Here is a 26152-nt window from a genome sequence, read left to right as displayed (position 1 = left end):
GTGCCTGACGTGGAGGAAGTTACGTCTTTTGCTCAAGCTTTGCAAATTCACATGACTTCTTTCTCGGATATGACATAACCTCAGGCAAAACTTTTGATCAATATTCCCCTAATGCCTTTCTTTTAGTGCTTCCGTGGAGCAAAAGTGTATGAAATAGCACATGAGATATGCTTCTGGGGATTGATATGGTGGTTCTACTATACACCTTAGGGTGTTGACAAGGTGCCAAGATGTGCAAAAGATATGTCACAGCATCTCGGTCACCGCTCCTAATGGAAATTGGCCAACTTTTGTGGTAAACTCAATTACACTTTGAGCGTAGTTTGATTCAGTCATCCTCAGATGTAATAATCTATGCGATTGCCTTCGGTCTCAACTGATAAAACATCAACGTGGATATGGTGTGGTGCAAGAGAAGTAGTGTTGAATTCACTACATATATAAATCCATCACATATCTCCCGGGGCTCATGGGGAGGTGACTTCATGCCTGAGGTGAAAAGACTTTAAGATGCACATGAGTTGTGTGTCTTCAGTGTCGAGTTGAATTTCAAAAGTCTCGTGCACATGATACATACATCAAAAACTACGAGCATACCTACATATACATTTGAAATTTATGATGGAAACTCCATTTTCCAATATACTCTATGGGTGCATTTTGTAAAATGCTCTTGCAAGGTGTATGCATTTTGAAGGATTGTATGGAATTTTTCATAACCCAAGACCACAATATTTCAATTATTTTTATATCATGAATTTATAGTTAAAGTAATGCAGTATTTTATGATTACAAACTCTTTTACCTCCCGTGTTTGTATAATATTTGCCAAATAATTTTATAACGTACTCAAAAATTCATTAAAATTGTCATCATATAAGTTTCGTTGCTCAAAAATTATATTCTGTAATTTTAAGGGGTTAATTGAAAAATTATTCGAAATGCGATAATTATTATTATCTGAAATACTCAAATTATATTACATTTAATTAAAGTTTTGAAACTCAAAAGGTTCTGATGAATATTGCAGTGTGAGAAGTGGGGTTAATGAGTATAAACCACATAATTGCACTTATATTAACGTAAAATCTTGAATTTCATTTTCGGCGAAAATCCCTATGAGAGAATCCTTGAAAGTTTACCATTCTGTAACTTTAAGGAAGCAACACCAACTTTAGCGGAAGTGTTGAACTCCTTTTAATGATGGTTCAAGTATTAGGCAATAGCGTGAAATTCGATGCCGATAATTGTGATTAGACTTTTGGACAATTGAAGCAGATTGGGTATTGACTATCGCACATTTCAAGAAAACCCCAATTAAGCGCATCTTCAGGCACTAATTATATTTTCACGGATATAAAAATGGATTAGGTTCTCGTCTCCTCCAATGTAATTTCTCCCATTTCTGTGAGTAAAGTCGTCAATAAAGACGAGATTGACAAGTCATTAAACGGCAATGGATTTGTGTGTGCGTCTTATAAGACGGAACAAGAGAAAATCTAATCAATACTTTACTCAGCTCCGAGACTCCCTCGTGTATTTCTTAATAATTAACTTATCCATATCTTCCTGCCACATTCTCTCCCAACGAAATGTGAAATGTGGGAAAATTTATCCTGCAATATACTGGTATTAATAAGTTATCAAAAGTTTATTTACTTGAGTTTGATTATGTATTTCACAAGCATTTAGCGTTATATATAGGTCGACAGTATTTATTTATTCATTCAGTGCGCCATGGTGAACGTTTGCTTTGCATTTTAGAAAATCACATTTCGTATCATCAACCCCCCAATCAACGTATTCTCTTTTTATCGAAACCATCTCTTTAACTTTCTGCTATACAGCCTTGTCAAGAGTTATTTCTGCAATTACCCGAATCAACCAACTCAACAATCAGTCGCACGGAAGTTACGTTAATTAGTGAAATGAAACTTTTGTTTTGGAAAATCCTATCACTGAGTTTTCAAATATCAAGCATTACTCATCGAATTAAACTTGTCAATTAATTGGACCACCTTCGTGTCCTCACCATCTAAATAATTGGGATTGATTACGCTTCTTGGTCCCTTGGGTTTTAACGTGGGTAGCAACGGCCAAATGACCTGTGACATCCCCCCATTTTACTTGTACACACTTTATATTCGCATTGTATGGTCTTATTTATCATCAATGTGTTATTTTTGAGACAAATTCACCACTAGAGTTAGGTACCTCACTTGGGAAACCAAGGGTTATTACCCCTTCTCTGACATGCTGTTGTAAAACTAATTGCTTTGATACTTCGGAGAATTGGCATCAATTTGCGAATTTACACCAAATGTTTTTTTTCTTTGATGATAAACCATCTGTTTAAAATTTGTTTATTACATGATAATTGTGATATATTAATAAAACAAAATAGGTTATTTAACATGTTTGATCTTAATTTGCAATCGATAAAGTTAATAATTAGGCATAGGAAATTCATATTCTAATTCAAATTTAATAATATTTACGGATTATATTGTGATGACTTTTGCAAACTAAGTTATTTGTGTAATCCATCCTTGACACTTCTAAGCTTTTACCTTATTCTTGTCTCACACATTGAGCTTTTAAATGTTCAACAAACACTTTGTAAATTGTTCCTTTGTGACTTGAAAAGCTTTAAAAGATTTACTTTGTTTCATTTATATTACAGGGATATATTTTTAGACAAGAGAAAGTCCTGCGTCATTTGAATCTTGGGCACATAACTTTTTTTTTGGTGGACGGAAAAGTAAAAAGCTATCCCTTCCAAGAAAAAATACGTATAAGAATAAAAAAGAACATTCAGGTGATTCGCAATTTTTCTTCCAAAAAGGAAAAGCAAAAAGGAGTTCCTTTTGCATTTTCATTTAGGTTTATGCCTTCCTACATACTTATCGTGTGTTTCTTCTTCTGACTTTTTTTCTTCCATACTTGGGATGAAGACTCAAGGTAAGAAAGGGCTATGTAAAGCTAAAGTGAACCATTTGTAGGAAGTAGAAACCCCTTTGTCAACATGATTTTCACCATGAGAAGAAGTAGAAAAAACCACCTCACGCATTTCGAAGCGCATGGTAAAAAAAAAGACGGAAAAACTCATGAAGTTGAAGACGCTTCACGAATTTACAATATTATGCGGAAAAGGGAACAAGAGTGGAAAGATAAGAAAGTTCTTTCGTAGAATATAAAAGATTTTCCACGCATTTAATTTTACTCCTTATTCCAGCCATCATCTGAAAAAAGCTTCCGCCCGGTTTTCTTCCATTTTCATCATCAAACAAATTTTTGTGCGTTTCCTTCGAGGATAAAGAAAGGAAATCTAATTGAATGCGAAGGTACTGTAAACTTGGGAGTTTATTGGGACAAGAGTGAGGACGAAAAATGTAAATGATGATGAAAATCAGAATAGTGGATTTTCATCTCTTGTCAATGGTTATTTTTATTTTTTTCAAGCTCCGCTACTTAAGAAGACCCACCAAGGACTAAGATGCGAGAGCTTGAAATTAAATGGAAATTTTCCTTCACTCGCTTTAGTACAGTCATGCAATGAAGGAAAATATGTTGTGAAAATGATGTCTTTGCGGCCATTAGCACAAAAGGAGCTGTATCTCCCCTCGGTTTTTCTCAGGAAAAATCGAGATAAATTTTTCAACGGGAGTGTTCCAATGGTAAATGAAAAAAAAGACCACCCCTATATCTCCATTCGACATCAATTGAGTCAGAAGAAAACATTGACAAAGTGTGAAACGATGGGGAAATTAATTAATAAAAAATGCGTCCAATTAATTGGCATGAGTAATTGAGAGTAAACAGTGTTTACAAAATAGCAGAAGTCTATTTTGGTCCATTGGACTTTTAATTATGATTCAGAATAATTGCTAGACAAACTGCAGTAATAATGCTATTATTAATTATGAATAGTTGGCAAAAACCAATTAATACTATCTACAGAAATGACGTAATAATTAAATATATCCGCTTCGGATGATGCTTTAGGTATATAGTGTGAATTTAGTACCTACAGCTTAAAAAAATTACTAATGAAAATAGTTCATCGATTCATTCGATACATACATATTTACATGTAGGTATATTAATTAGTTATGTAGCCAATGATTTTTATGACCACTTGCAAAATAACGAAAAGATTTGACTTAAAAAAAACTGCAAAGTTTAATTAACTTGAGAAGTGCTAAAATTAATATATTTGTAAACTTGTTTAGTATTCTCCTATACGATAATAAAATAACCGTGTTAATGCAAAAAGTCGTTCAAAGCATGGTAATCAATCCCATTCATGGAAGTAATAGAGAAATTTGCTGAATTAGGAATACTAAAATAAGCAAAAAATTAGCTGATGACTTTAAATTAGCGATCAGTATAATTGAGTGCAAATGAGAGTTTGATATGAAAAGTCAATCATAACGCGTCCAGTTATAAGAGTTGGTATACCACAACGCGGATGGGTCAGTCTATGCGTTGTAATTTAATTTGTGAGTAGTATTAGAGTAGGCAAAGTCAATTTTTTGTAAAATTTAGCAATTTGACACATTAAAATGCTTATATCTTAAGTTCTATTAGACCTACAGAAATTTATTGACCAGTTTTGGAAAGGTATTAAAACAGATTATAAATTGACATAAATTTCGAAACATTTCAAGGTCACCTCCAGAACACAAAATGGCGGATTTTTGTTCAACAAAAACAGTTTTTTGCACTTTTCGTCCTGAAGAAATGGTCCTAGAGGTTTCTGATGTTCTAGAAAGTTGTAGAGAATTGCAAAACCTTTAATTTGATACTAAATTGAGCAAAATCGGACAATCCGTTCAAGAGATATGGCTCTTAGAACTTTTCAAATTTAAGAATTTTTCAAATGGCTATATCTTCTAAACGGCGACATAGATTTTCTTCATTTTTGGACTGATGAAAGATATTAAGTCAGGCTACAACATATCAAAATTTAAAAGATTTGCCTAATGGGGATTCGGAGATATTGCCCCTTAAAGTTAGGCAATTTTTGTTTTTGATTTTAGCGCCTCTTGCGGATGTTTTAGAAACTTGAAATGTTCTAAACAGTTGTAGGGCTTCTCAATACCTTTCATTTGATACTAAGATGGTCAAAATCGGTCAAGCCGTTCTCGAGATATATCGAAAAAACACTTTTTGCTTTAGGCCGCCATATTTGCTAAACCGCTTGACCGATTTTGAAGTATGAATTGTTGATGAAAACGTCTCACTGAGCTCTACAACATACTAAAATTTCAGACCTCTAGCTATAAAGGAAGTGGTTGACGCTATTTCGAAATGGCGGACGGCGGCCATCTTGGATTTCGAAAATGCGAAAAAATGAAATTTTACACGCACATTTCTATAGAAAACTTCAAACCTGAAGTCTCTATCTGTTACCGTTCTCAAGCTATAAGGCAAAGTTTAGGGTCCCGGACGGCAGGCTGGACGGCAGGCCGGACGGCAGGCCGGCCGGATCAAAAATTTTCCACCACCATTTTCGTAATGTGGGATGTCTAAAACGTGCTCATACCAAGTTTGAGCCTGATCTGAGGTGGTCGGTTTTTCCGACGATTACAATACTTGGTATGCCACGATTGTGGTATACCAACTAATGTGCTAAATTGGCATTTCAACAGCCATCAATGCTGGTCATTTAAAAGAAATGGACCCAGCAAGCAGTATCCAATACTAAAAATATATATTTGCAGCCAACCAAATAAACATTCGACAGAGTTAAGGAGTGAAATTTGATTTGTTTGTAGAAGATGCCGCTGTGGGAGGGGGATAAAGTGCTGAAAATAGCTTTTATTGTATCATGAACCACAATTTGAACGCAGAGGAGTGAAACCTTGGCAAAATGCTTCTCAATATATGCGATAAAGTTAATCATGTTGCAGAAAGTTCATTGATTTAAGCCGACATGTGCGTGGTTTTATCTGCAGAAACTGTCTACTAAATGGAAGATTTTTATACATATAATGTGTAATATGTATATAAGAATGTATATATAATACATAGAGCTCCCATACCTCTTAATTCGGAGTAGGAGGTTTCTCCTTTTTGCCATTCCTCGTCATTCTTCGCAATTAAAATCAATAGTTAAATTGAAATAACACGATTTTATTGCGAAATTTTATGTGTTGCCGTCCATTATCGAAATTCCTAATTGCAGACGCGTCTTTTCTTGCTGTAATGCGCCTCATGGGATGCCTCCAATAATGGTGGGATATTGTGAAATGTGCACGTTTTTCGACATGACGAAATTGTTCCTTCATGTCCATTTGGTGCTCCCTGGCGTGCTTCTTAACTAACAGTGCAATATCCGTAGAAATATATACACTTTTATTTGTAACATCTGGAGCTCATGTGGATGTTTAATATAAATTTCGAAAACGGTAATCATGTGATGACAGTTTTAGAATTCCTCATACTTTTCCTTTTCTTCTATGTACAATTACAATACAAACGTACTTTATATACTTATTATTTCAAAAGTATACCAAAATGTTAATTTGTCGTCTGTGGTGTCGTGTAATGTTGCTTTGAGGATCAAGGGAAAGTGAATAGAAAAGTAATGTCCCAGTGCGCTGTTCTCTTGGTCTATGTGCAGTACACGCCTCATTGAAAATAAGATGGGATACAAGTTTTCTTTGGCTCACACCCAAATGGAGAATCAAATCATCCGTATAGGGCTTGCATGTAGACATCGTTAGAAACACATTTGAAGATTGATCCTGCGGAAATTGTTTTGAGAATCGAAGAAAGTTTATTTGTCAATTTATCTGGCGGATGCAAATTTTCCACTCACTTAATTTTTTATCTTCTCAAATGTCAGATAAATATTCTATAAAAATTTTTTTTGGACTTTATCTAATATTCCGGAATTAGATTTTAGTTAACTGAGGTACATTTAAGAGGCATACCTACTTTTTATGTTACATACAATCGTTTGGCAAACTTTGAGGAAGCATCGATGTGATCGCTGCGATAGAATTTCTGAATGACAGTGAAATTGATTTTCTGGGCAAGTTTTCCGCTCGTTTTTTTTGCCATCTTCCCTATTGTGGCACCAAAAATGTCATAGTATGGAGAATATGTCGTCAAGTTGAGGTGCGATTTAGTGGAAAAAGAAACCACCACTCCGTATCTGAAACTCACATTGAACCGGGGATTAGGAGGTGGGGTAGAGACTTTTGGGTAAGTTTTTTTTCTTTGGCTTTCCTGCGGAGAATGTCTTATTCTATTCTATTGGGTGGTGTGAGAGAAAAGTTAACGACATCGTTTACTTTTTACTTACACAAACGTGACCTCTTGTCGTTGACATTTCTCCTTATAATTCCAACTGTTGTGCTCACCCCCATGAGGGCACATATTGAGTGTGATTCACCAAACTCATTCCACAAAAAAAAAAACACTGTGAGAAAACTTTCAATCTTGGCGCTGGAAAAAGTTTTTCACTTTGCCAAATCGATGTGCGTGGGGAGTTTTGGTGTATCGAATGATAAGGTAGCGTGCACGGGCATTGAATCATGAAAATAAATCTAAAATGGAGCCATCTCATTTCGGCACACCGACAAGTACTTTCATTTGAAAATTTCTCAATTCCACAAGTTTTGTTCACGCGAAAGCTTTTGGGTGAAGCATACGGCGCTATGGCAGGAGATTGCGTTTCAATTTTAAGCTCAAAGTCTTTTGGGTACACATAGCGTGACTTCGTAGCGGAAGACACTTTTTTGATCTATTTGGTTGAACTTTTTTTTTCTACACAAGGAAACACCATGTAGAGTAAAAAGAATGCCGGTTGATGAGAACTTTATTTCCCTTCTGCAAATACAACAAAAGCGTCAGCTGTCGGAAATGCTTCGTCGGTTTTTTTTTTGTGTACGCCTTAACCAAAAATATTAGAATTATGAAAATTAAGTCCCTAATTAAGTATAATTAGTATAGGAGGGAAATAAATTAAAAAGTTGACAACAGGACAATTCTTCGCTCGATGCCATAAAAGAGGAACCATAAAGTTTGTTAGCCAAAAATTTTATGACCTAATCAAAAATGATTTCATATCGTGGCAGGGAGCCACGCGGTGTTCTGGAGTGTGATGGAAATGAGAGTGGAAGAAATACTTTTCACGCCAAAAAGTATCCAAGGCATCAGTATAAAGCAAAAAAAATGTAATTTATTATTTCGTGTGGCTTTGTATCAAATAAATAGAAATACGCGCAAAGAATAGTTTAGTGTTGAAGAATGATGTCTTGAGAGAACAAGAAAAGAGTTTTGCTGCATGGTATACAGACTATGGAAAAAGTTTAGATACCTCTAACGGTGTTTCACTACATAAATAAAAGATTTTTAAAAAATGGTTAAAGAAATAATAGGTTTAGTCAATGAGAATGGTAGTTATTGTATTTAAGTAATGATTGAAAATTTTATTTTAGTTAAGCAATTCTTTAATTAATTTATTTAAGTCTTACACCGACTGATTGGTACAAAAACAGTCTATAAAATTATTATTAGGGGTAAGTCAAGTGAATATTGGAATCACAATTTAGCTTTTTTGTTAGTTTATTATGTTTTAAATGACTTTTAAAACATTTTTTTTTTAATTCTCTTCTCTTGCTTCTACATTTCTGCCACTTGTTGTTGAGTTTCAGAATGAGTATTTATAATAAAGAAAAAAAGAGGCAAGCATATAGAGAAATTATTAAATAGAAGAAGAGACGTGAAGAAAGTCATATTTTTGGAGTGTCTAGAGATGTGTACAGTAATTGTGAAATTTAACATGATCATTTTTTATTTGGACGCTGCACACAAAAGAAGTGGGAACGGAAGATTTATACGGCTAAATTAATCGTTTAAGACATTTTTAATTGCGCCTCTTTACAATTTTCTTTTCTCTGTTTTTTTCTTTACCTCTCCTCACTCTCTATTTTGAATACATACAGTTAAAGAGTTTTTACCTCACACATCCCACCTTTTATAAAAAAAAAACCCTCGAAGAATCTTTCTTTTTGCATGAAGGCATGTATTTTGTGTTGCTATACCGTCTAATAAAAGGTTGAAAATTCCTCAACCATTGCTAAGAGAAGACTTTTGTGTGTGACAACATAATGAAGATGTTTAAGGTTACCAACTCGCGTGACCCAAAGTAAATTAAACTCCACTTGAGACACTCGACTATCCCATACTGACAAGTTCAGAGTCAGAGTTCGCCACTCCATTCAAGGGAAAGAGATGGAGATGCTTGGTTAAAAAAAGAGACAAGAAAGAAGTGTGAAATACTTCGTGTATCGTCTTAAAAATTTTATCGTGCCACGACACATAATAAAATTCACGAACTCTTTTGCTTCATCCTTGTCTTTTCTCAAATGATGACACATTTAAACCAATACGTTTTCTTATATATTCTGAAAAAATGACCGAGTTTTGGCAATATGGGCATTTTTATCATATCCTCAAACACAAAGATCCCATCGCCAAATAGGATACTTTTATAAATCAGAATATGTACGGAAATGAAACTAAAAAAAAACGATTGAATATGATAGAATTTGGAGTAAAAATGCTTTATTATTATTGTTTCATATACATATATGTAGTTAAATAATTTAATTCAAAAACTTCCTTATTTAAACGTTAGGTGCATAAACTAAAATACAAGCTTTATTTAAAAAAAATGAATAAAGGAAAGATTTCTATGCTATAGCAATTTAAAGTAAGATGCATTTTGATGCTAGAAAGTTTTAATAACTATAATATGGTATGAGTAGAAGTGATATGTATGCATATAAATTAAAGCAGCTCTATGTTATGCATGTGCTTGTTATCATTAAATCTATATAGAAACTTTTTCTTCGTTAATATGGATTGAAGGATAAATGCAAAAAGCCTGATTCTCCCAGTATAATTCGTCTTTTCATCGCGCCATCCCATGCATGATTCTGAATGCGAAATTTACATAATTATAATTTCTTCGTATTTAATTAAAAGTACTCTTCAAAACCTGAACACTCTCTCACAAAAACACATAAATGCCGTTCATCTTCATTTCAACTTAATTAAAATTTATGCCGAACTTTCTTCTCGAGTCATCTTTTTGGGTGATTCCCATTACGTTACCACCGCTTTACAGGTGGGTGAAGAGGGACACTTTTTGTACTAAGGTAATAAGAAAGCTCAGGTGAATGAGATCGGTTACAGCCAGGGGCAAAATGTGTTGAATAGAAGTCACGGTGGGATGAGTACGTCGCCCTGTCATCGAAAATATAATTCATTTATGATTGAAGTTTGCAAGGATTTTCCGTCACTTTTTAAGGGCACATGGAAACTTTTCTCGACTACCAAAGTGATCTTCCTCTTGAGCTGTCGTATATTTAAGATCGTCATTTGCTCATCCCATTCTCATACCCAACAAAATACTCAACGTTTTCCCCATCAGATATGCCCTTTCCTGGTGGAGACTGCTATTTTGGGAGCAAAGAGGGAGAGTGGTGTAAAGAAGAGAGGACTGAAAATCATCTTCATCGTGCCGCAGACAAAGTGAATTATGGTTACATCGTTTAGATAAAAGTCACTTCAACTTCTCTAAATTCCCTTCTAGTCGAATGGAAATTTTGATTTCTTGCCCTTGCCACCCTTGGCTCCCTTTTATGGCACTTACATGCCACCCTACCAAGACGTTCCTTTGGATGAAGGGCATGTTTCGTACGAGACGGAAATGACGAAAGAGAAGGAACTTCCATACACTTTTGCAAAGTCTCTTTGGCTTCTTGAGGGTGTATAAACGGCGGCTGATTATGATATGAACGGATGATAAGAAAACATATAAAAGAGGAAATCCAAAATTATGCTGATGATTGTGATTTTTCCGCATATTCAACACATAAATAGAATACATTGCTATGTATGTATCGTATATACTTATGGGAAAAGCTTCTGCTAAATCTATAAAGTAGAAAACACGAGAGATGGTTAGAGAATATTTAATGATTGATTTAAAGATGCTTTTAAACATTAATTATGTATGTACATAGTACATACATATGTACATATAGTATATAAGGTTAGTTTTCATTTGCGTGGATTTAAAACTTTTAATAACTAAAAAATAACAAAAAGGTAAAAAATAAATATCATTAAATTCATAATTATATTTTGGTTAAATAAAAGTGTGTGGGGTTGAAGTTATAAAATATTTTTTAACCATAGCCCAATAATTATGCAGATATAATAATCATTTTATTGAAAGTGATAAATTAAATTTTTTTATATAACATTCCATTTTTTAGAGAATTATGGTGCAAAAATTGGATTTTTAGATTAAGTTTCAAATCTATTTATTTATCCCCACTGTACTTTATCGACTCTATCACAGAGCTCACTATTTTATAGTCCACAGAAGAAGGCGAAGAGATTTAATATCGATAATTAATTTGTACCATGTCAAATGTGAACATGGGTGAGGAGAAACAGATTTTTTCAACACACAATAAATTAAAGACGTGGGTGGGGAATAAATACAATCAATAAAGTCAATTTTGAGAAATCGACAGAATAAAAACTGACCATTTATATCACTTCCCACGGTGGTTATAGAAAATGAATTGAAAGAAGAGAATTCGAATGCATGGGAAAAAAATCAGCGGTGAAATATAAGCGAAAACAGAAAATTTAATTTCAGAAAACTAAAACCACACTTTTTGTTCATTTTGTGAATAAGGTAAAAACCGGGTGGAGGAATGGAAATTTATATTTTATACTTCTACAACATTTTTGTCCCTGGGCAACTCACATCAGATAGGTATGGAACGTATGGGGAAAATTTTCAATTCAATAAAATTTACGATTAGTTCCAACATAGCCCAATGATTGTATTCGAAAGATGTTTCTTTGTATTTTAGGTGGGGAATATGTTATTTTCATCACCATTTCTATTTTCGATGCACTATAAAAATTATTGACTTGAGCCTATAAATGGTTATTTTGATGTTTGGAGATGTGAGTATGAGAGAATTGAGACATCATACAAGTGGGATGGGAGTACATAAACAATGAACCATTTTCAACATTTCCTACATTGAGCAAAAGTTTACCAATAGACCAACTTGTCACTGGGAGTCCCTCAATATTACTTCCTGATAAATTATTTTCCAACTGTCAATTGTTCATTTATGGACAAAACCCACGGAAACTTTCTCGGAAAGAGTTCTCATTTAAGTGTCTTGATTCTCTGATACACAGCCATGTCAAATGTTTCTTTCCCCGCCACTATTTTTCCCATTTTTCACCGAAAATGACAAATGACAAATTACTCTTCAGCGCAAAAAGCAATTACCATTTTACCCTTCTACGTCCCACTAACACTTTTTTTCCCTTTTGCAAACAATACTTTCACATAATACTAAAAGAATAGGTACAAAATCTTTTTGTATAATAAACTACAGCCATGAAATATTGATGAATTTTCAATGTTGCTTGTGAATTATTTTGCACATCACCGTACCATGTGGCTTATAATGCCTTTCTCATATGTATCATAATAAACATTTTGTAAAATATTATGTTTCAGGCTGAAGATTTTTTACACTCCACAGTTCGCATTTAGAACATATTAAATTTAAAATGTTAAACCAACAATACCGCAAAATTCAGCTGTGCGTAGGTATTATTAGGTACCTATGTATAGTACATATTTTAATTAACATTTTGAAGAATGAAACTTTGAAAAGCTATTCAGTTTCTAGAACATTCAATTGTAAAACCCTTATTAAAAAGATATTGTACTGAACATTTTTATCAAAGTAAACAATAATTTATAATTTTAAATTTATTTTTTTGTTTGATTTCAGCATATTTTGTATAATAACTACCAAAAAGCTCTAAAGAATACCATGATTAAATTTGCCGTGAAATTTAATTTGATAACTATTGTAGTTATTCAACGAGGTATTACTTGCTCATTAGCACTGAATTAATTTCAATGAATAAAAATGGAGAGATGGTGGCCTTGGCTCTGGGGGTTAATTTTTAAAAATTCATGTCTTCTCTGTATAAAAGTTTGAGTTTAAGAGAAACACCCGGACGATCCAAGGCGTAGTGTAAGAAGTAGGAGAGTAGCAATTTTGATAAATGACTTGAAATTGCGCAGCAATGGTGGGGGAATGTGGATATCCCGAAAATGGATGGGGACGTGCTAAAAATTCATTTGACTCAATTTTCCGTATCTTGGGCTGAAAACCGAATGACATCCCGTTTTCGCACATCCCATCGTTTTAGACGACTCTTTGCAGCTTCAGGCAAGCTTTACATTTTGACCCCATTAAGGTGGGACGTGCTCTAGGTCATCGAGATATTACATAAATACACCGGATGTGGAATTCTTATCCTGTCGTTCCCTTCTTCATCACAATAACACAAAAATTTCCTTCCGGTGTTATAAAAGAGATGTGAAATTACAAGGAATTGCTTACATTATGTATATACATATGTAACCAATGTAAAAAGCAAATGTACTATTCTCATTATATCTATGGCCATACTATACTTTGCTTAAAAAATGATTTCTTATGTGTTAATGTAAATAATTAATAAGTAATGTACATAGCAATTTTCCCAATTTCCCTTGCAATCTTATATAGGGTTTAGAGAATCGTAAAATAAAGAAGTTGTCTGATTTTCTGTACACTTTTTTATGCAATTTTTCTACTTTTTAGACAAAAAAACAATTTTTGATTTTAAGAAACTCAATGGGAACAATGTTTTCGTAAAATCTTTCATTATAAATTTATTACTATGGGTAGACAATTTATTAGTGACTACCTTGCCAAATTAATTCTTTATTTTGCCATGAATTTTGCATTAATTGTTTGCTATTTTTCAGGTGGATGAGCTCTACAAAAAGAGGCGAAACAAGATATTTGAAGACAACCAGAGGCGTGGCTCTGGGTATTTCTTGTGGAACGATCAGAGCGAGAGAGCTTTAAATAAAATTTGCGATTTTAGTCGCGGTTTCAGGGGATACGCCTCCATGTCAAACGCTTGCCAAATCGACAAACGTTTTCCCGATTGGATTCTCCAAATACATTTTGATGTGTAACTCGAGTGTTGGCTAAACATCCAAAAATAAATCAAACATCACTTACTTCCACACGAGCAACGATGATATCAAAACAACTAACACCAGCACCACGGAACACAGGACTATGAGGGCTGATGTCTGTAGCGATGGGCTGCTATGGTAACTTGGGTCCAAAATCTGCAAGAGGAATGAAAGAAGAGAACAAATATATTTTGGGATTGACGTAAAAAGTTTTTTTTTTCTATCTTCAAGGAAGTCATTTCACTAAATTGATTTATTTCTAAATTGGATAGGTTAATAATGAAAACAGGTATGATGTTTGAAAATTTCCCACCACTTGTATATACGTAATGGTATGTCAGTAAAATCCGTTTAAGGAATTTTCCCCAAAGATTTAGTCTCTTGCCTAAAATGTCAGAAACAAGGAGCTTTGAAAGCATTTTAGATAAACCGACAAATTTCAACTTGATTTATTTCAGCCCATTTCACCAATTCTCTACTTCTTCTGTGTTGCACATTTCTTCAACAAACATAGCGTGGGAGATGACGCATAGTCAAGAGTGCATGTGATGTGAAAATAGGGAAATCCCACGAGAGGGAGCACAACATTTCGCTGTTTCCACCAAATTAATTGAAAATTCATACAAGAGTTTAGATTCTGACTGAGGGACCCATGAGACAAGCGTGTTTTTGCCTTTTTCCCACTAAACATTTACAAACTTTCTAAATTCTCTGGGGTAAAAAAAAGTCTAGTTAAAATTGAGTGTCAAACATTCTGCTTCAAATATATAGGTGACAGAGTTAAAAAAAAAACACACACACAATACAGAAGCATTTAGTGAATAGATTGGAAATTACACAAATTGTAAATAATCATTCACAGACGGTTAAGTAACGTAAATTAAAATTTTAATGCTTAAAAAAAGGATAAATTAATTTAATTTATTTATTCGTCACTTTGTAATGACTTCTGGTGTAAATGACGACATTTAAGAAAACTTACATAACTAACACTACGTTAGTTTCAGCTGAAAGGATAACAAACAACTCCATTTCCAAAAATATCCCACGCCTTTCGCTTATCTTAAATCTGTATTATTCTCAACTCTCTTGGCAATTCTGTGTGTTTTGTGTGGCGTGTGATTCAAGTTATTTCAAGTGTTAAGAATTGTTTTATTGTGTCGCACGTCCGCCCCATTCCTCGACTTCCATATGGATAAATCACAATACAAATTTTTCAGCACCAGCGTGGTACTTCTGATGACATTCGCTGCCGCTTTTTTACCCTCTTTTGCTCCACTAAAAGCGTCTTCTACTGTTTTCCACCACTTACGGAAAATGTGCGCTGTTGGTTACGGGGAATGAGGAAATTGCAGAATTGAAGGGGAGCGAAAGTCATTCATCTATTTATTTATTAAATTGTTTGATTCCCATCCTTTTGTACTCCTACGCTCACCTTCTCTTTCTAGAAACGAAGAAGGGAAAAAAAGCACAAGAAGAATGATATAGCTTTTATTATTTTTCCATTCCGTTTGATTGACTCACTATCTTTTCGTGAAGCTCTATTGCTGGCTTTCTGGGGTGAAAATTTATTGGGGGTGGGAGTGTTACGAATTTGAGAAAGAAGTAGAAGAGTAAAGTGGGATTGAGATGGTAGTTTATGTGGCAAGGTGGATGGATTCCCTTCATCCCTCCAAATACATCCAAACACACAAAAGCTCAGCCAGACAGTGATGGCACAGTGACCAGGTCGCATGAGCTGTGATAAAAGGGTATGACCAGTTGGGGATTGTGTGCACAAAGTCCAGTAGACCGTAGATTTAGCCCCAATAAATACAAACAGGTCATAGGGGATGGGATGAAGATGAGTGTAGTGGAGGAGTATGAGAATGAGAGATGGTTGTACGTAGTGAACAAAAGGTGAAAACTGAGGCGTCCACATAAACACACATTCCGCATGCGGTGTAATGTTTGGCACATAAAAAAGGTCCACTGCTCTCTCTAATTAAATAAATCGAGACGAAGAGCCACGGCAGACAACGTAGTGTTCAACATAACAATGGACACCACACCATAGCAAATTCCCTTTATCCCTCTACTGTACGTTATACAAGTGTTCTTCTTCAAGGGATTCCGACGCTTCCATCTAAAAGCTCAATAAAAAAATTCCCAAAATATAATATTCGTTATGTCGTGTATTAGTGCGAGCAAACTTCATGTCTTCGAGCAAATTCACTCCACATGTCTTCAAATATCATCCCTCTCAAACATGCCTTTTCTGCCCTGTTTCTGTCGCTCACAAATAGTTTCTGGCAGATTTCAGGGGAAAAACTAGTCAGACACAATATTCCTCGACGTATTCACCGATGTGGGAAAAGAGTGGCAGATAAGAAAAATCGTTAGGAAGATATGAAACATCACTAAAAATATCTGAAGCAATAAAAGACAGAATTTCCCTTACCCGACACATGATGCTACAATAACGTTTTGTTATTGACCACAACTCATCTTTTATCGTATACATATGTATGTATGTTACCCAAACTACAACCCTATTTTAGCCCAGTTGTGTTGAATATTACTACTTGGACCTAAAAGCCTGAAGATGATTTAGAAACCAAAAAAAAAAAAAAAACCTAAAATGTCGTGGAGCAGAAAGTTTTTGAGCCTGAATTCAGAACAAAGAAGTTTTTCTTCGTTTTTGTTCTAAACATTAAACGCATTAAACTAATTGAAAAAAATATTTCCAAAAAGGATGATAAAAAACTTAAATATAAAATGTTCTTTTTCAAAACCCTTAAAAAAAGACTTGGTTTTGCATCATTGCACCCATTGCACCTTATTTTGCTAATAGCAGTGTTAAAGGCAAACGTTTGTTCTTATACAGAATGGTTACATTGCCCGCCTAACCAATCCAATTTTGCAGTCTGGGTTTTCCCAATTTCGACTAAAAGCTTCATCGATTTCATGGTGTTGATTTTTTGTGAAAATTTTCTTATATGCATTTTACGTACTATCTTTGGTTTTTTTGCCGTACTATTGTATATTCATCTTTTTGCTATCAAATCTAAATCAACTTTTCGGAAAATTCAGAAAATAATAATTTGATACTGTGTGTATGTAGTTTTCCTGTAGTCAGATGAAGTAGTTAATATAAATTTCGCATAGTGGTGTACGAATTCTCATTGAAACGAATAATAATTACTCAATCACAATCTTTGGGGCATTTTTTATCATCCCGCAATACCCTTTTTCCTCAAGAATTGTTTTGTGAATTCCCCTAGAGTGGGTGGTTGAGACTATTACAATGACAGCACATAGAGATGGAAATGTGTGCGCTTTTTTGCCTTGTGTGATGTGCATTAGGAAAGCACTTCTGTTGCCTCCATATACGATATTATTCCTCCCGTAAAGAGTGACAGGCTTTTATGATGGCATTTGCAGTCTGTTGGGATTTATTTGAATAATATACGGCACTTTTGCCCACTGCAGATACTAAAGTCACGTAGGTTTCCTCTTCCTTTCGTCGAGAGATTTTCTATGAGAGAATGAAAGCAAAGTGGGTGTGCGTAAATGGGGGAGGTCCAGTGAGGACGAATGCGAAAATTTCCAGGGCACGGTAACCATATATATGTGACAGTATCAGAGGTGAATTTTCAATTGGAAAAGTGAAATATTCCCCATTCCCAGTGGGTATTTTCAATTTTTAATTAGCCCCTATTCATGTTGATGGACGTAATCGCATATAGGGGTGCATTCGAGTGCATATAAATCCTTTTTACTTGCAACTACACATACGATACATCATGAAAAGCAACTTTTGGGTGCTTCTGATACCTTTTAATTCACCATAACAACCAATCGATTTAAAATCTTTTTCCAATTCACTAAGCTCCCTTGCTTTTGAGAAACTTTCCTCAACGGTATGCTTTGGATGCAAGTTGGGAATCAAAAGCTTTTGCTCCCTGTTGACTAATAATACCAGGATGTGAGAACTTGATGGATATTCAGTGGAGCGACTCTAATACCCATGCCTCACATAGAAAATCCATCCACTCTTATGCTTTGTCCACAGCACAACCATAACATTTCAATTGGCCCTATCAACAATAGCTTTTCTTTACAACCATCTTTCGGAATTGCACACTACGAGCTTCTCCTATATATGTATGTGATGAAAACCCCTTTTCTCTTTCCCTACAAAACTCTTTCTAATTCCAATACATTGCACCTTGAATTCCTTGTTTTTTCCTATAAAAGGATTAAAAAGCATTACCCTTTAGGTAGGTCAATAATAAATTACATTGAAGACATCTTATGCCACACCGCTTATGGCGTGATTACTTTCAATTGATTCGTTGAAATTGAATTCATTTGGTGCTTAATTGATTGCTTTACTTTCCACCAACTGTCTCCATCTCCTGCATTGGTATCATTACATGAGATTCAATTACAAGGTTACTTACCTCCGTCGGAAATCTTGGTAGGACGAAGTAGAGAAGAGATCAACTAATTCTGATACTTTCGCCCAACACTCCGTTGTACTTTAATCGTTTCCCCCAAGGTTTCCCCAATGGAATTGAGAATGACAAGATCGCTTCTTCTTATGTATAATGCATGGTTCTGTGTTTTCTATATATTGTATGAATTCCGTACGAGTTTCCCATTCCGTGTGATTCACTCCAACCCTATAATATGTATACCTATGTACTTCATAATATAACATACATACATCTCTTCGTTTTACCTTACTGTATACCTTCAATGCTTACATTGTGAGCTAGAGTGAATAATACAATATTAACGCGAAAGAAATGAACAATTAAAAGGGTGGCATTCTCGCATATAACCAATCCCGGGTCTCCCAATTGAATGTCAAATTCTACGAAAATGGGGGTGGAAAAATTGCAAAGGGCAAATACATATAGCGACTCTTATTGATATTTTCTCAAGTAAAAGACATGTGAATTTAATTTTTTTTATCTATATACCTACATATTTTGTAGAGGATATATACTACATATTTTCAATCAAATCAAAGTTTGACAATTTTGAAAAAGTTGAAGCTCTATGTTTCCTGTCAATATTTTTCAACTCTCATGAATATCTTTATAAGTTTTTCTGTATGTTTATATGACTCACCCATACCCTATATTATGGATTTATCCAATTAAAAATTCATTTATGATAAAAACTCGTCTCAAAACTTCTCATTTAGCATCTTTCATCTTTTTTTTTATCGTTTTATAACTTAAAATATTATAAGTATTTTCATATACATAGTATATATATAAAAGAGAAGGGTGCAATGTTGCTAATTAAATTCAAATTTGGATGTGACTATCATATTAAGAGAGAGAGAGCGATGCAAAATCTTCTTCTAAGGCTATATGAGGACAGAAATGTGTGAAAGGAAAATTTAAATTTTCAAACTAAAATGGGAAATGTTGAATAGGGGATAATACGCCACTTCTCTCCGAGTTTCATCCTACGTAGGGCACTCAGACACATTTTGGAGGTTGAATTGGGGCAGGTATATCAGCATTTTATTTCGATACATTTCGTGATGCTATTTTCAGTTTTTTTTTTGTTTTGGTATATATGTACCATGCTTTTTTGCACTCACCCCGGATCTCACCCGGCTATTTTTTGCGTTACATTTGTCGTTGACACAAATAGAAATTCCATTGGAAATTGTTGCACGAAGAGAATTTCGCATTGAAGAACCTAAAGACACGACTAACGTGTGAGGGAACAAAAATACAATAAGTGTTCTTGTACATAATCCAACATAATGGGACGATGAAGTGAACTTTATTAGAAATCAGGTCACATCTGGGGATCGTTTGAAACTTTTTATTTTTAACTAAAAAAAAGTCAATAAAAATACAGTAACTAATGTTGATGTTGTATGTATTCGTTTTTTTTAGCATACATAGATACACCCAGCCCAGTTTGTTGGACAAACTCTGTTGTTATTTCAACGGTTGGGGCCACCCGCTTAAGTTTTTTTTTCAATAATATTGCTGCAGAAGAACAACACAAAGTAAAGTGTAACTACAGTGTATATGAAGTAAAGGAAAAAAATACTTTGTATAATTACGAAACAGAAAATTAAACAAGAGTTGGTGGTATTAGCTTGAACTAGGAGTGTAAGCAAAAGGGGGGTCTTCGCATATACGTATATGAAAGCTAAGTGAGAAGAATGCAGCAATGTGGTGGAATTTGATGAGGTCGCGGTAAAAAATAGCATATAGGAAAGAATGAAAATGTCTGTTTATTCATGCAATAGAGTGTTGAAAGCCACGAAAATGTCAACAGTAGTTAGTTAAATTGCTTTTACTCTTTCACTTTGCAATTTTTCACCGCCAACGAGCTATTCCCCACAATATTCAGCGGGATTCTACCATGGAAAACGATGTTGATTTCCTCCCCCAACCAACCAACGTTTTTTTTTGCATCCCCTTCCCAATCATTCCGGTGTACTTCGGCCTAATAAAATTTCCATTTTAAACAGCACCCCTGTCCCCTCGCAACTCCAAAGCGATTGTCATCTGTAAACACAAACAAGAAGAGGAAGATTTCCGAGGCACCTCTCAACAATCAACAATGTCGGCAGATTGTGTGAGGCAAAAGGGAATAAAAAGACACACACGTTGAATAGGATACATACGGGAGGGTAGGAAGAAGAATCGGTATGTGCGATGGGGGAAAAAAGGGCTCCAGAAATAGGCATATATACAAAATACACCCCATTGCGCTAAATGGAAAGAGAAAATATCAAAGTACGACGTAGAATTATTGTATAAAATTATGATGATGCCGAATATTACATACTCGGCATTATGATTATTATGAATACGAGAACGACACAAAAGCGAAAAAGTGACTCCTCTGTAAGGCAGAATCACAAATTACATTTTTCCACCCCTCAGTGGGCACATGCAGTACATAAATGAAGTATCCATTCAATCATACAGAGGAATACCAAAAAATGGTTTGTATGTAGATGCCTCCTTACACCCTCGCAAATACGAAATTTCGCCCTCGATTTCACATCGAAAAGTAGGTACACCGTCGCCGCACTATAGCATTGCTTAGGGAAGGTATCCATTTTTGTGGATTAAATTGAGATTACTGTAAGCTGAGCCACCGTGAAACGAGATGGTGTTTTGTGAAATGTGGTGTTCTTTTATTATTCTGAGGCTTCGTTAATCGAATATACCCTAATAAATTAATCTGGATTTTCTTGTGCGAATATCCTCTTGAGATATACAGATATACCCATTATATTACTTATATATAACGTTGAAGGTTTACATTTAATATTAATAAGAAAAAAAAAGAAAATGAAAGTAAAGGTATAACTTTAGGTGAACTGAACCAAAATCGTATGAAACAGAAAGGATAATATGAGAATAGATTTTTAATTCTTTAAAATGCAAAATTTGTTTGAATAAAGTGTTTAAAGTGATTGAATTTGAAATTTTAGTAAAATATACTCACCGGAATGGCTTCGCACATCTCAATGTTGGGTAGGGGTTCTTCTGTGCAGGAGGTAACGTCATGTAGGAAAGGCGGTCGAGGTGGTGGCGGAATCACAAACTCTGGAGGTGGTCCAGGTCCTCCACATTCTGAGCCACACTCTAAATCAGAATCCAACATTTCCCACATTAAAACTCAATTTAATGGGGGCGCGGATAAGTTTGGCCGCCACTGTCACAGATGAATCATTTACTGATGAACTGGAGAGACCGAGAAGAGATAAATAAGAAAAATCACAGATTAGTTATAATTATTTGACACCGTGGTGTAATTGATGCTTATTCGTGTATGGCCCGGCGGGTAAAATGAGAGACATCATGAATGAGCGGAAGGAGTCCTTTTAGTGCTATCGAAATCGAGTCCCAGAGAAGCAAAGTTGTGAGATTCGTATGTGTTCCATATCTCTCGACAGCTGTCTGTTCTGGGATAGATTAATTGATCAAAATGACTGATTTGTCCCGCGTGTGTGTCAAGCACTCTCTTACCAATTCAAAAAGTAAACTTACTCTTCGGCATGCACTTTGGTGTCTCTCTTTTTTTTATTTAATCTCTCGCTCACAAAGTTAAATTCTCTTAGCAAATATTTTATTAAGTGTTTTGAGTAGCTAAAGCATTGTATGACATTTTAATCTATGCTATTGGGGGCGAGTTTTAAAATCAAAAGTGACCTCCTAATGCGAGAAATTTCATTTAAGAATTCCGAACTTTTTATAAGCAGATTTTACAATACGTAATAGATAAAAAAATGTACTGGTAAGCTGACCAAGCTTACGAGAGCTGTGTTTCTTTCAGTGTACCAATTTTGTGAGAGCAAACTAGAATGCAAATTAATTTAAATACGCGCAAAGTCGGGAGAAGTTGAAAAGTCATCCCCCAAGAAATCTTTAAAACGCCATATCTCGGGAACGGCTCCATAGATTTTCGATTTTAGACCATCGTTGGAAAGGTCTTAATCTCAACTATAACTTATTAAAATATGAAGTAAATCGATAATGGCATTTTCGAAATATTCAAGTTCGAAATTTTCGAAAATTTTTATTTTGACTTTAGCGCCTCTCGTGGTCATTTCTCGAAGTTGCAATGTTCTAGACATTTGTAGGGTTTTACGAAACCTTTCATTTGCGCTTGAGTTGATCAAAATCGGACTTGTAGATCCCGAGATATGACATGCCAACTTTGGAAGGCTATATCTCGAGAACGGAGACATAGATTTTTTTCATTTTTGGCATGGAGCTAGATAATATGGTCAGCTATAACATATCAAAAAATGAAGCAAATCGATAATGGCGTTTTCGAGATATTCATCGAAAACTCATCGAAAATTTTGTTTTTGATTTTTGGCTCCCTAGCGGTCACTTTTAAAACTTCGGATGTTCTAGAGAGTTGTAGGGTTTGTTGAGATCTTTCATTTGACCCCGGGTTGATCAAAATCGGTCAAGCCGTTTTCGAGTTATGGTCGATTTTCGATGAAAAATTGTGGCGGCCATATTGACTAAACGGCTTGACCGATTTTCGAAAATGAGGTATCGTTGGAAATGTCTTGATGGCCCCTACAACATATCAAAATTTCAGCCCTCTAGCTATAATAGCGGCTGAGATATAGCGAAAACAAAATTTTGAGGTTATTCAAAATGGCGGACGCGGGGGTGGGGGGTAAAATTTGACATCATAATCTGACGTCTTCCAGTCGACTTTTAAACTTTGCCGTTTACCGCAAGTCTCTATCTATTACCGTTCTCTTGCAATTTAAGTTTATAATCCGGACGGCCGGACGAACGGCCGGACGGACGGCCGGACGGACGGCCGGCCGGACAAAAAAATTTTTTGGCGCATACGTTTTTTGGAATGTGGGGACCCTAATTCGTGCTCATCCCAAGTTTGAGCCCGATCTGACAACTTTCGATTTTGCTCGGTACACAAAAGCTGTGTCTGAAAGAAACACAGCTAAAATCTCAGGATTAATTTAAAATCTTTTTATTATTTATTCAATGCAGAAAAGCAATAGAATTAAATCTAAATCCCAAATTAGAGAAAAAAAACATACAGAAGTTGAATACGCGATAAGATTCTTCGACAAGCAATCAGTCATACGACAAAAAACGAAAATTCCTTCTTCAAACAAAACTATGATTGAAATTCTAAGATAACAATATTATCCGAATAAATATACCAAAAATATTTCAACGATTTCGAAGATTGATGCTACATCACCTTGCTGGTAATGAGGTGTACACTGTACAGTGAACCTTGATATTATTGCCATGTTTGGGTAACGTATAATTTCTGCGTTTGTATCATAGATAGGTATAGGTACTCCTAACGAGTTCATGCCATTTATGAAATATTTTTCGTCCAATTTGAAAATCTTGAATGATTAGTGTCTCTATTTCCAAATGGTTTTTATTATGGATCGGTCCACAATTCTTTTAATGTTGTGGGTCGCTATATATAAAAAAGTTCAAAACTGAAAAATACAACCTAATATGCCAATGCATTCCAGTGGATACATTTGTGTGTCAAATTACATGTGTCAGATATTATTAATTTGTCTCATTGATTGAATATCAATTTGAGGAAATTGAAATAGGTAGGGGTAACTGGGGCAAAATGTTATTTCGCAAGGTTCGGAAAATGGACTGAAAATGCATTTTCCTATTGAGATAGAAAGAAATCGTGTGAGACAAAGTTGTAGCCCAGAAAATTTCCTATAAGACAGTCGTCATTATAAAATTAAAATATTTTCTCAGTACATACCAAGGAAAATATACTTCACAATTAAAATTAACAAATTGCCCCATGTTCCCCTAATTGTTTTTTTTTTCATATTTCCACATTTGCATACAACTTGGAAGAATAATAAACAACAAACAACAAAAACAATCAGGACACGAACTTTTTATTCAGTTTTCAAGTGTAGCTATTTTCTTTCTCTTCTATGAAATCTATAAAATCCTAACTAAAAGAGGTAAATTATTGAAAAATAAATGAAATGATTATTTTTCCTTTACATTATGCAATTTGTATGGAAAAATTAAATTTTGTTGGCTCTCTACAAATATCATGTATGTGCTTTTTACCGGAGATTTCGGTGAAAAATTTGTACATATTGATAGAAAAAAAAGTCTGTAAATTTTCCAATATGCAAATGATGTGTTATTGAATGTCAATCAATATTTGCATTTTCCTAAAAGTATTATCTATATACACTAAAATTTATTCCATCGCCATTAACCTTCAAAGCACTGTTTATAATTGTATATTACATACATTTGAGACTAATCTCTGAATTAAAAGCTACTTTAATATACAATATTCTCAGTTAATCTAATGTAGGTAGTTTTCTTTGTCGCTGAAGCTCTAATTTTAGTGCATAATTTGTAAAGGAACCTAAGTGCCTGTAATGAAACTGTAATGTTTCACTTAACAATTCTTGGCTCAATTAATAAACATAAGTGTGGTTTCTTTAATAAACGCCCTAATGGATAAATGGATGGATCGTTTAGTTTGCACATGTTTGATCACAATTTCGATCACTTATCTCTTACACGTGTTCGCATATACTAGTAAAAAAAATCTCATAAAGTTATTCAAACAATAAATAAACTTAATAATTTTACATTCATCGAATGAAGCAAGTGCGGGATTCAAAAGTAAAAGAAATTTCTTAATAAAATACCTTATTGTCTCTCATTACACAATAAATGCAATTTTATAACACAAGAAGTATTAGATTAGCTTGCATTGGAATTCCCTTGAAGTTCCAAGTTGCTTTCTTGTTAGAAATTCCATACATAACAATCACACTTCTACCCAAGCGATCCATTATTCTATTGAAATACCTTATCTTCCCATCAGAACTCAATGGACAATGTTCGCAGGTCAATCAATCGTAATTATTGGTGGAAGTCTCAAAAGGTTGAAAGAGAAGAAAAAAAAGGATTTTTTTTTCTTTAAACTTACCTATCAGTTTTTTTTTTGTGTTATCACATCGGAATTCACATATTGAAACCATTGGGCATTATTAATGATGCTATGCATATGAATTGTGATCGAAAGGAGGGGAATCGAATAAATTTTGAGGAACTCTTGCTATAGCAATTTATAAGAATGGTATGGAGATCGTCTATTTCAATTCATTATATTGAACTAACATTGCTTCAAAAGGTTGTCTCTGTAGGCTTCTTTGGTATTTTTTTTTTACTATTTTCTTTTACGCAAGAATAGTTTTCTCAATCGTTTCCATAAATTAATAGCTTAATGTATGTAATTTATTGAATGAAGTACGTACGTTCATTGTGCATAGTAAAAAATATATAAAAAGAAAATGAAGTGTATATCTTCACTTTAATTCCTTAACTTTTATACGCATTGAATTAAGGTCATAGAAATAGCATAATGTGATGAATAGTCTTCCTGTTGCGGATTAAATTGTGATTCCTGCAACAGGTTTTGAAGAAGTAATCCCATAATTCCTTACATAAATCGATACCATTCACATCACAAATCCAAAGGTGA

At 34.5% G+C, this 26152-nt stretch overlaps 2 protein-coding genes across 4 annotated transcripts in view; both read right to left on the bottom strand.

Moving 5' to 3' along the window:
- Positions 1-26152, bottom strand: part of LOC129797484 (protocadherin-23) — a 953251-nt gene that overhangs the window by 426364 nt on the left and 500735 nt on the right. The gene's annotated exons all lie outside the window — the stretch shown is intronic.
- The window catches only part of LOC129797543 (uncharacterized), a 62356-nt gene that overhangs the window by 25143 nt on the left and 11061 nt on the right, over positions 1-26152 (bottom strand). For both annotated transcript variants that reach the window (XM_055840248.1, XM_055840247.1), the window contains exons 2-3: positions 21599-21837; positions 14157-14269 (exon numbers count right to left, since the gene is read on the bottom strand). In XM_055840248.1, the coding sequence (XP_055696223.1) occupies positions 14157-14269; positions 21599-21766 (281 nt within the window). In that variant the 5' untranslated portion in view covers positions 21767-21837. The remainder of the gene's footprint in view (positions 1-14156; positions 14270-21598; positions 21838-26152) is intronic.

This window comes from Lutzomyia longipalpis, chromosome 1 (genome assembly GCF_024334085.1).
Source record: "Lutzomyia longipalpis isolate SR_M1_2022 chromosome 1, ASM2433408v1".
In the NCBI taxonomy this organism is placed as follows: domain Eukaryota; kingdom Metazoa; phylum Arthropoda; class Insecta; order Diptera; family Psychodidae; genus Lutzomyia; species Lutzomyia longipalpis.
This window is presented reverse-complemented; position numbering and strand designations above follow the sequence as displayed.